Source organism: Magnolia sinica, chromosome 5 (genome assembly GCF_029962835.1).
Source record: "Magnolia sinica isolate HGM2019 chromosome 5, MsV1, whole genome shotgun sequence".
NCBI lineage: Eukaryota > Viridiplantae > Streptophyta > Magnoliopsida > Magnoliales > Magnoliaceae > Magnolia > Magnolia sinica.
The window spans coordinates 20,994,437-21,005,676 of NC_080577.1; the positions used below are offsets into that span (position 1 = coordinate 20,994,437).

Below are 11,240 nucleotides of genomic sequence, written 5' to 3' on the forward strand. Positions count from 1 at the left end.
GTTGGTCCATTGAAAGGTCTTTGAAAATTATTTACGGCATTGGATTGTTCATTCAACACTTCTCGAAAGGTGGGTATCGTAGGACAATTTTCAGTTGTATGAATGTTGCAATCACATATGCCGCAAACACTTTCATTAACCTTATCCTTCTTTCCTTCCATGGCCTCAACTTTTCTTATGAGCGTAGTCACTTTATACTTGAGATCATCCTCTTCTTTCAAGAGATACAATCCACCTTTCTCCTTGGATTGAGTCGGCCTAGACGTGGTGTTCGATTTTGGGTAATAGTCCCATGATTGTGTTTTTTCAACAAGACTATCGAGGTAATCCCATACCTCGTCAATATTTTTATTAATGAATTCTCCATTACACATTGTCTCAACCATTTGGCGCATGGAAGATGTCAGTCCATCATAGAAAAAATTTGTAATGCGTTACATTTCAAAGCCATGTTGTGGGCATGAAATGACCAAATCCTTGAACCTTTCCCAACATTGGTAAAATGTTTCATCCTCCTTTTGGGTTAAGTTCATGATTGCTTTTCTAAGGGTAATCGTTTTATGATGTGGAAAAAATTTCTTTATAAATTCCCTCTGCACATCATTCCATGTGCCAATGGATCTAGGACGCAATGAATGTAACCACGTTTTAGCCTTCTCCTTCAAAGAAAAAGGAAAGAGTTTCAGCCTGACTGTGTCCTCAGACACATTTTGAAAATATAAAGTGGCTATGATCTCATTAAACTCTTTCAAATGTAGATATGGTTCTTCAGATTCAAGCCCATGGAACTTAGGAAGGAGTTGGATAACCCCTGGCTTGATGTCCATATGTCCTGTATTTTTTTAAAAAATCATGCATGAGGGCGTACTCACCCCCGCTGGTTGTAAATAATCTCGTAAAGTACGAGGCGGGGGTGCTTGATACACCTCATTCTCATCCTGAATGTCCTCCACCCTAGGTTGGGGTAGAAGAGGTTGGTTTTCAGCCATCACTTCAATTAACTCAGAGAATTTCGAGTGGTATTTAGTCCTGCGATGGATAGTTAACCCCTCAACCAATCCTCCTTCTGTCAAGAGACGTCGAGTGTTGTCACGGGCCCACTTGGGCATGAAACACTTACAACCCTCAATCAAATTCGAAACCTAATCCTAAGAAAGGAAAAGAAAATCTAGAAAGAAAGAGAGGGTTGGAAAGAAGTTACCAAATTAGAGTCCCTAAGTTAAAAACCTGTAAAAGAAAACAAAACAAGTCAGATTCTAAAAAGAAAGTCTAAAATTAGAAAATCCTTAAAAAGAAAGATAGAAGTAAACTAGTTTCTAAAAGAAGAAATTCCTAAAGGAAAGTGGAAATTTCTATAATAAATTAGGAAAGTCCTAAACTTAGAAAGTAAGTTACTAAAAGAGATCTGAAAAATAGAAAGGAGAGAAAGAGTTTACCGAATTAGAAATTTTTATCTTAAAAGCCTACAAAATAGGAAAGTTAGTTTCTAAATAAAAAGTCTACAAGTAGAAAATTTCTAAAAATAAATTAGGAAACAAAGTTAGATTCTAAAAGAGGTAGAATTAGAAAGTTACTAAAAATAAAAATAGAAAGTTAATTTCTAAAAAGAAAAATTTCTAAAACTAGAAAATAGAAAGTTACTTAAAAGAAGAATCTAAATATAAAATTAGAAAAGTACAGAAAGTAAGAGGAGAAGTTAGAAAGATGGTACCAAATGAGAAGTTCCTATTTTAAAATCCTGTAAAAGAAAACAAAAGAGATTAGTTTCTAAAAAGGAAAGTTCCAGAGTTAGAAAGTTTCTAAAAATAAAATAAAGGAAAGATGAGTTAGTTTATAAAATTAGAAAGAATTTCTTAAAAGGGAAATAACTAACCTAGTTTCTAAAAACAAAAGAGAAAAGTTTTTAAACATAAACTATTTCCTAAAAATAGAAAAATACTAGAATTAGAAATTTCTAAAATTCAAACCCTAGTTCTAAAAATAGAAAAAGTAGAGGAATTAGAAAGGGATTACCAATTTAGAAGTTTGTGTCAGGATCCTACAAAATAGTAAAACAGGTTAGTTTCTAAAATAGAAAATCTAAACCTAAAGTTAGAAAAAATCATAATCTTAAACTAATCCTAAAACTAGTTAATTTCAGAAAAACGTAATCGTCAATCCCCGGCAACGGCGCCAAAAACTTGTTCACTCCCCAAGTATAGGGTTGTGACGTAGTAATAAACTCGGAGAGACCGAGGTCGAATCCCAAGGGATTGAAACCTGTACGTTATCTGAAACTAGGTAGAAATAGAACTAGCCTAAGATGAAATCTAAATCAAATATAAATTGATGAATGAAATACTAATCTAAAACTTAAGGAATTTAGACGAAGGAAACTAGGGATTTAGAGGATCCACTTGTAGAGATCAGGGAGATCTTATGCTTGCATCAAGAATCATGGAAATTAAACTGAACTTACTTGATCTAGTCTTCACGAGATGAAAGGTATATGAATTAGAATGGATTCCATCATCAAACCATGCCCAGGAGACAAAGCAAACAACAGAATTAGACTAATTACCAACCAATCAACAATGCATGCAATTTAGGAAGGATACCGTCATCCAACCATGCCCATGAGACGATGGTGAACAACAGGACTTCCTGACGTCATAAACATCAAAAGGAGGAAGAAATACTCAAAGCCATCGCAGATCTATTGTAATTTCAGTCATAACAAACCATTAAAAAAAACTGAAAGTATTCCTTTTAATTGAACTAAAATCAACATCAGTCAGTCTAGCATAAATCAAAGGCATAGAGTCAGTCCCATCACGCCACAAGCTTCACCTCTTAGCCCTAGCTAAGAGGTTTAGCCTAACATAATCAGACTAAATCTCAACATAATTCATAGGAAAAAGAAGAAAAATAAAGAAAAAATATATAAAAATTTCCAACACTTCTCTCTCCGCCTCTCTTTCTCTATCTGACGTCCCCTGTTCAAGCACACCCCCTTCTCCACGTTTTGGAACTCTTTTTATAGCTGCTGGAGTGGTGGAAATCGGATTTGGAAAGCTATCGCACGCGCAGCGAAAGCCTTTTCGCAGCCAAGTTCGGGGCTTCATAACTCTCGCATTCCTTACATTATTTCTGTAAAATTAACGTCTCTTGAAAGTATTTTGGCTGGCCTACACGATGGACGGTTCAGATCTGCCATATGATCAAAGATGGTGGGCCACAACCGATTGGAAAATCGGATTTCGCGAACTTGCGTAGCCTTTCGCACGTCCAGCGCTGTCGCGATCGGTGGGCCCCACAGAGGTGCTTTCATGGAAATCCACCCCGTCCATTAGATTGCCCTCAAAATTTCGGTCAGAAACGGATGGTTTTGAATGCCCATTGACTCGGACCAGAGAAGAAATCATGCAAAAAATCAATTTGAACGTTGCAGGGCAGTCCACTTATGGCCTCTGTATCGTGCACGTGTGCTTGCATGGGTATAAACAGTCAGCATAGGTTCGATGTATTCGTGGCCCTCTACACGATGGACGGCTTGGATCATCCGTACGGTCACTCTGTGGGGCCCATTAGCGTCCGCAAAATGGACGCCGTCCGTCCATCACGCAACGCCAAAACAACAATGCCGTTTTGAGAAGAAGACGCGGGTCAGCGCTGCTGACCCGCCTTACTTGGTTCGGTGCGCGGCGGCACGTGTGTACATTATGTACACACGCTGTACATACGGGGCCCATTGTGATGATCTTGCAAAATCCAATCCATTCATTCGATTAACCTCCCTATTTAAGGCATTGAGACCAGATTTGAGGCAGCTTCAGATATCAGGTGGGCCCAGAATCAACGGTTTATGGGCTGATCTGTCAGTTGGGGCACTTCTATAGTGATCCGAGGGCTTAAATTTAATATGTAAGGTTAATTTATGGCCCTCAGGCCATGTATAAAGTTTTGAGCCAATCAGATGGCGGGAACTATGTGATCTTGCATTCTTCACCAATTTCGGGCCTCTTTAACGTGAATGGCTTGATTTCCTCGAATCCCTAGCATGTAAATTCTTCAGTCTTGGTTCTCTGGAGTGCGTCCCTTGCTCTGGTGACTTCGGAGTGTCAAATCCATACTTTTAGTGCTATTTTTCAGTCCACGCTCCTGATTACATCCTGCAATAAAAACACAATTAAAATATGACGTTAAGCATTATCATGTACGTAAAATCAGGCAATAACTGGAGTCTGATATGTAATATTTGACCCTCAATAGTAACACCTAAACTACCTGCGAGTCGAAGGCCGAGCAATAAAGCTTCATATTTCGTTATTTTGTTCGAGGCTTGAAATTCAAGTCTTAAGGCATACTGCATGTAGGTTTGATCGAAAGTTTCCAAGATGACTCCCGCCCCGCTTGCCTTAAAGTTGGAGGAGCTGTCGACATATAGCTTCTAAGGGATTGGGTCGAGTGTTGACTTGGGAGAAGCGGTCATCGATTCCTCAATAAGTTAGGTAGCATGCTCAGTAATTGGATCGGCTTGTGGTGTCACTTCAGCAATGAAGTCGGCCATGGCTTGCCCTTTGATTGCTACTTTCGGCTTGCATTGAATGTCGAATTCGCTGAGTTCGATTGCCCATTTTGTAAGCCTACCGGATGTCTCTGGTTTTTGAATGATCTGGTATAGTGGGTGATCGGTCATCACGACAATGGTATGAGCTTGAAAGTATGGCCAAAGTCATCGCGAGGAGATTACCAGGACTAAGGCCACTTTTTTTAGGAGTGGGTATCTTGTCTCTGCCGGTAATAGTGCTTTGCTGACGTAATAGACTGGCAGTTGCTTTCCTTCGTGCTCTCATATCAGAGCCGAGCTAACCGCTGCATCGGACACACTGAGATATAACAGCAGAGCTTCTCCTGACTCGGGTTTTGATAAGAGAGGTGGAGATCCGAGATAAGACTTCAATTGTTGGAACGCTGTTTCGCACTCTTCCGTCCAATCCACCGTTTGTCGTCCCTTCAGTTGTTTAAAGAATGGGAGACATTTGTCGGTAGTTCGAGAGAGAACGGTTGAGTGTGGCTACTCGTCCGATTAGCCTTTGTATGTCTTTGATTGTTTTCGGAAACTCCATGTTGAGCAATGCCTTGATCTTCTCAGGATTTGTCTCGATCCCTCGTTGGCTAACCAGGAATCTGAGGAACTTTTTCGAGCTCACGCCAAAGGCACACTTACTCGGATTCAACTTCATTTGGAACTTGCGTAAGATTAAAAACATTTCTTCTAGGTCGGCTATATGGTCGGGCGCATGTATGCTTTTGATGAGCATGTCGTCAATGTATACTTTCATGGTTCGGCCGATTTGCCAAACAAATATTTTGTTCACTAATCATTAATAAGTTGCCCCAGCGTTTTTCAAACCAAATGACATTACACGGTAACAATAAAGACCTTTGTCAATGACAAAGGTGGTCTTAGATTTATCAGATTGATGCATTACAATTTGATTGTATCCTGAATAAGCGTCCATGAAGCTAAGTAGTTCATGCCCTGCCGTGCTATCCACCAACTGATCAATCTTCGGAAGAGGGAAACTATCCTTCGGGCAGGTTTTGTTTAAGTCGGTATAATCAATACAGACTCGCTACTTCCCATTGACTTTCTTCACAAGTACGACATTAGCTACCCATTCTGGGTAGTATATCTCTTTTATGAATTTGGCCTTGATGAGCTTGCTGACCTCTTCTTCAATGATAGCGTACCTTTCAAGGCCGAGCGAGCATTGCTTCTGTCTGATCGGCTGGTAGGTTGGATTGATGTTAAGTCGGTGAGTTATCACCGAAGGATTGATCCCTGGCATATCCTCATGACTCCATGTAAATATATCGGCGTATCATCGGAGCAGGGCTATCAGATTGTCTTTCAAGGATGATTGCAGAGATGAGCCAATTTGCACCGTTTTGGATTCATTTGTCTCGACCAAAGGTACCAAGATGAGGTTTTCCACCGGTTGTCCTCGTTAATGAGTTTCGACCCGAGGATCTAGTGACTCGATCATGTATACCTCGGCTGGAGCTTTTACGGCTGTCGTCTTGCGTTTTGCTGATCTCCTTTGATGACTCCTACTCCCGACTCAGTCGAGAATTTCATGGAGAGGTGGTAAGTAGATACAACGTCTTGGAGGAGATTCAGAGAGGGTCGGCCGAGTATAGCATTGTAAACTGATGACTGATCGACTATCAGAAAGTCGACCATTACTGTCATCTGATGCGGAGGATTGCTGGTAGTAAGAGGCAATAAGATGATTCCTTCAGGGAGCGTCTGTCCACTCGAGAATCCGATCAATGGGGTACGAACCATACGTAATGCCGATCGTTCAACTCACATTTTGTCGAATGCTTAAATAAACAGTACGTCTGCAGATGATCCTGTGTCGACGAGTATGCAAAATACCCTACGGTTTGCGATGGTGAGAGTGATGACCAATGCATCGTCATGGGGGTGGAAAATGCCTCGAGCGTCTTCATTGGTGAACGAGATATAGTATCTTTCTCTCTTCTTTTCTTTTGAGGGCCGAGCTATGATCAGGATCTCAGATTCGGGTCGATGGATGCTCCTGACGTGATTTTTTCGAGCATTGTTTGAGTCGCCTCCGCCTCGAGGACCACCGACAATTGTTCGGATCTCTTCCGTGGGTCGATTATCACCTGCGCGTTCTTCCGCTATCCTGGTTCTTTTGACGTGTTCTCTGAGTCGGCCTTCTCGGATGAGCCTTTCGATCTCTTCCTTCAGGTGATAGCAATCAGTCGTATTGTGTTTATGATCGCGATGGTAATGGCAATACTTGTTCTTACTTCGTTGGTTGGGATTGCCTCGGGGTTTATCTGACCAATTAACGAATCCTTCACCCTTAATCTCCATCAGCACCTACTCTTGGAGTTTATTAAGCGGTGTATATATAGAAAACTTTCGGTCGGGTCGCTTACCCGACTTGCGCTTATCACGTGTTCGGTCGTCCTTGCGCTTCTTCCCTCCAGCCGAGTCAACTTCCTTTTTGGCTGACTATTTAGCTCGGACTTTTGCGTTCTCGGTGGCCTCACGCATAATTCGCGTTTCCTCGGCATCCGCGTACTTGTCTGATCGAGTCATAAACTCGGCCAAAGTCATAAGCGAATTCATGTCCAGGGATGCCAGAAATGGCTTATCCTTGACGCCTTGCATGATTAAATTGAGTGCTGTCTCCTCTGAATGTTTTCGAACTTAGAGCGACTCAAAATTGAAACGCTTAATGTAGTCTTTCAATAGCTCTCCCTCCTTCTGAACTATGTTGTTCAGATGAGCAGGAGGCTTCAACTTCTTCTTCCCACCAATGAAGTTGGTAAGGAACACATTACTGAGCTTCGTAAACGAACTAATGGACTTTGATTTTAGCTGTTTGAACCAAAGTCGAGCTACGTCGGCTAAGGTAAGGGAGAAAGCTCGGTACATCACGGCATCCAAGGCGTCGTGTAATTTCATGTATGTTCGAAAGCATTCGATGTATGTTGAAAGGTGTAATATGTGGAAGGCGAAACCGTTCCAATAGCCGAGCCTGCATTACTTCCTCCACAAATGGGGATGCCTTTGTTTCGGGCCTGTTTTGATGTGCATCCTGACTCTTCTTCATGTCCGCAACTTCTTCTCGTACTTCTTTCCTGAAGCCTGGAGGTCGGCTTTCCAGGGCTCGTCGCTTTCTGCCATTCCTTCAACCGGAAGCGCGATCTATCTCGTGTCGGAGATCAGTGGGGGGTAGTACGGCAGTTGCGGAATGAGCAGGTGCTAACTCGGATGGACCTTAGGGCTGACTTCGCTGATGGATCGATCGTGGAGTGATAGGTTCAGGGTCGGCGACTTGTTGCAGGACGTTCGTCGCTTGACAATAGGGCTGAATTTGCTGCCGATGTATCTGCTCTAACATTTGTTTCATGACATTTATGTCGGATTGGAGTTCCTGAACCTCTTTATCCAATCGCCCATTGCTTCGGTTCCGCTGGGTATTTCTTTTCACAGTAGAGGCTGCTGGACGAGCAGCGGAATCCTGGGGGTTGTCAGGTTGATTCTGGGCTCCTTGGGCTTTCCTCGCACCCAGTGGTCCAGTGACAACGGCCTCATTTGGCTCTTCTTGGACCGTTCTTCTATTTCTCGCCATTAGAACGCGTTTACAGCTTCTGGATAAAGTATAGAAAATGACTTTTACAAGATTTTCAGGATGGTATTTATGTTTACACCGTCTTTCTATAGCTTAGCTCGGCCTTAACTGACTCTAGTAAAAGATGATTCTCGACTGGCTGCAAAAATAGGGCTTTTTGCCTTTTGTTGGACGAAACAAAGTCTGTCTGTAACTAATTCCCCTTCTTACTCCAATAACCGATATTATAATCGACCTAATACGAGTCGGTTTTCTGGTCAGGTGACTTCTAGCCTTTAGACTTTAATTGGTCCCCTTTAGATGTGGCTGACTCGTAATTCGAATAAACTTTATACGTCTTATATATTTTGCCTATGGCTCTTGACTTTTTAAATCTCGGTCAGGATTCATTTCCTGCAATCCGAGATAAGTCTCTCCTTTATACTTTGTCTTGTCTCGGTCCGATCTGTCGCCCCGGATCCCTGGGTAGTACTAGATTTGGCCCATTCCATAACCAGATCTCCGGACTTGTCATATTTTTCTCCGACAATTTTATTTAATGAGCCACCAAATTTAGGGTCTACAATTTTCAACGGTTTATATTGATTCAAGAATACGCCACTTGGCATTATCTATCGAGAATAACTCCTCTAGAACACTTATCAGGCTGGACTTAAAACAGTCTGTCCTTTAGCTCATCTTGTTGTATACGTGAAATTCACTCCGTCCATGAGGTGAACTCGGTACAGTGAGAAAAAGAATCACCCAGATCTACAACTCAGGTGGTCCACACCACACGGAAATTAAGGATAGGACGCAAACAGTAAATTTATGTGTAGGGCCACCTGATTCAATACCTGTGTGTCCCCACAAAGTTTTCAATGGTAGGCGTTCAATCCACGCTGCCTCCTGTCGTTGTCGTGTAGCACATATGAGTTTTTGATCTGCCTTATTTTTAGATTACTGTCATACTGTAAGGTTTAGAAACTAATGAACGAAGTGGATTTCTCAGAGGAATCTCCAGAACAGCCGGTGGCCGGGCACTAGGAAATCTGCGTTATCCGCACGTCGAAAAAAATAAAAATAAGGTGATATTCAAGCAAAGCTCTGTACGGAAAATTCAAAATCAAAGATCGGACATTGATTACATGATCGTAACTTATCTGTGACAGTGCCAAGAAGATCGACGGTGCAAATGGTCGGACAATCTGGACATGTTGGCCCGGCCGATCCCAAACATGGCATTCATCGATTCTACACGCGCTAATTTCCCTTCAATTATCGTCTTTGCGGAGTGCAGTTGCTAGAAATTCATCCAAAGCTTTTAAAGAAGAGCCCACGAATCTTTCATCTTCTCTAAAAGCGTCCTTCATCATCTCCTTCAGTTCCAACGCCTTCCTTCTCATCTCCTCTCCTTTCTCATTACATCCCATCACCTCCTCTATTACCCTCACCACCTCACTCTTCTCAATCTCCGCACTACTGCCCCTCGCAATCTCCACGCACACCCCCAACTTCTCCTCCATCATTTTCACGTTGTAAAACTGCTCTGCCGACAACGGCCATCCGATCAACGGCACTCCTCTGCTCAAGCTCTCCACCGTCGAATTCCAACCGCAGTGGCTGAGAAACCCGCCCGTCGATCCATGAGACAGTATCTCCGGCTGGGGTCCCCATTTCCTCACCAACATTCCCTGCTTCCCTTCTGTCATCCTCTCTTCAAATCCCTCCGGCAGCCACTCTGCCCTGAATTCTCCGTTTATGTCGAACCCGACCGGAGGCCGAACGACCCAAATGAACGGCCTTCCGCTCGCTTCCAAACCCATCGCCAGCTCCATCATCTGGGAAACAGAGATGGTGTTCTGAGAGCCGAACGATACGAACAGTACAGAATTCGGACCGTGGAGATTCAACCATGAAAGACATCTATCCACGGAAATTCCAGGCTCCTTTCTTGCATACTCTACGTTCTTCACCGGTCCAATCGCCCAAACCGGCCGGTTCATCTTCTTTCTGAAATATTCCAAGCCAGTCTTTTCCAGCTCTTCCACTGTATTGAACAAGAGCCCATCGGATCGGAAGCATAGAGGAAGCAAGCGGTGGTGTAATTGGGACAACGCATCAGAGCCGTTGGCGAGTTTGAGATGGTTGGTGAGCTGGGATCTGTGGATAGAGATCGGTTCGGGGAAATCGGGTAGCGGGAACTCGTCCGAATCGGTTTTGGAATGAGGGAGGTTGAGCCAGAGCGAGAAGTAGACGGCAGTTCCGTAGGCTCCACTTACTATGAAAACGGTGTGGAATATACCGAACTGGTTTGCAATATCGACCGTCCATCCAAGGAGCATGTCTGCGATGATGCAGAGAGGTGGGCGGCCGTCTTCTCTAGTGATTTCTGAGATGAGTTTATCGAAGGAAGGTTTGAGCGTTTCGAAAACTTGTAGTAAACGGAGGGAGAGATGGTACGGTAAGGTATCGGTGCTTTCTGAGTTGGGGGGGAGGCCGTGATCTGGGCCGTTGAAAGGGAGGGAGGCGAATCGGATGGAGCTGGTTGGGGGGAGGGTAGACTGAAGGTTTTTGACGTTGATTGGGGTGCTTACGAGGGTGACGGTGTATCGATCTAGGTGATCTAGATGTGCAGCGAGTGCAACGAATGGAATGAAATGGCCTTGGCCCATGGAAGGGAAGAGGATTATGTGTTGTTTTTGGGCCATTGAAGGAGGGAAGAAGTGGAGGTTTCTGCTTGATGTTTGGGAGGATATGATCTTGAAACTTCATGATTTATGCTCTACGGCTCTACCCCAATCTATTTCTCGTAAATTTCTCGGCCCGAGAATTTTTAATGAGATTTTTAGATTCTACGCTTTTATCGTTAAAATTCTCGTTCCAAATTACTCTTTATTCGCGAAATTTACTACCAGATTGGAAACAAGTGTACAGGCAAATGCTTACCCTCCAATCTATTTTCATTAATGTCGCCCACTCAATCAAATACGAGTATCGTACTTTATCCATATGATTAATTTTTCTTTAAAATATAATTGTTAGAGTGTATTTTATATAATTATCACGGTAGGTCCTAAAAATTCAAGGTTGGATAAA

The 11,240-nt window shown here is 42.9% G+C and overlaps 1 protein-coding gene and 1 non-coding gene across 2 annotated transcripts; one reads left to right on the forward strand and one right to left on the reverse strand.

Annotated features, from left to right (window-relative positions):
• The first annotated feature begins 444 nt into the window (after positions 1-444).
• Positions 445-551, forward strand: LOC131247494 (small nucleolar RNA R71). Its single transcript, XR_009171784.1, has one exon. It is a non-coding gene; the product is annotated as a small nucleolar RNA R71 (small nucleolar RNA).
• Positions 552-9,235: 8,684 nt separating this feature from the next.
• Positions 9,236-10,914, reverse strand: LOC131245707 (UDP-glycosyltransferase 92A1-like). Its single transcript, XM_058245332.1, has one exon. The coding sequence runs from the start codon at positions 10,850-10,852 to the stop codon at positions 9,416-9,418; it is 1,437 nt and encodes a 478-aa protein (XP_058101315.1). The 5' UTR covers positions 10,853-10,914; the 3' UTR covers positions 9,236-9,415.
• Between the last annotated feature and the right edge of the window lie 326 nt (positions 10,915-11,240).

Coding starts and splice junctions, on each gene's coding strand:
- LOC131245707 (XM_058245332.1), bottom strand. CDS start 10,852: ATGGCCCAAAAACAACACATAATCCTCTTCCCTTCCATGGGCCAAGGC.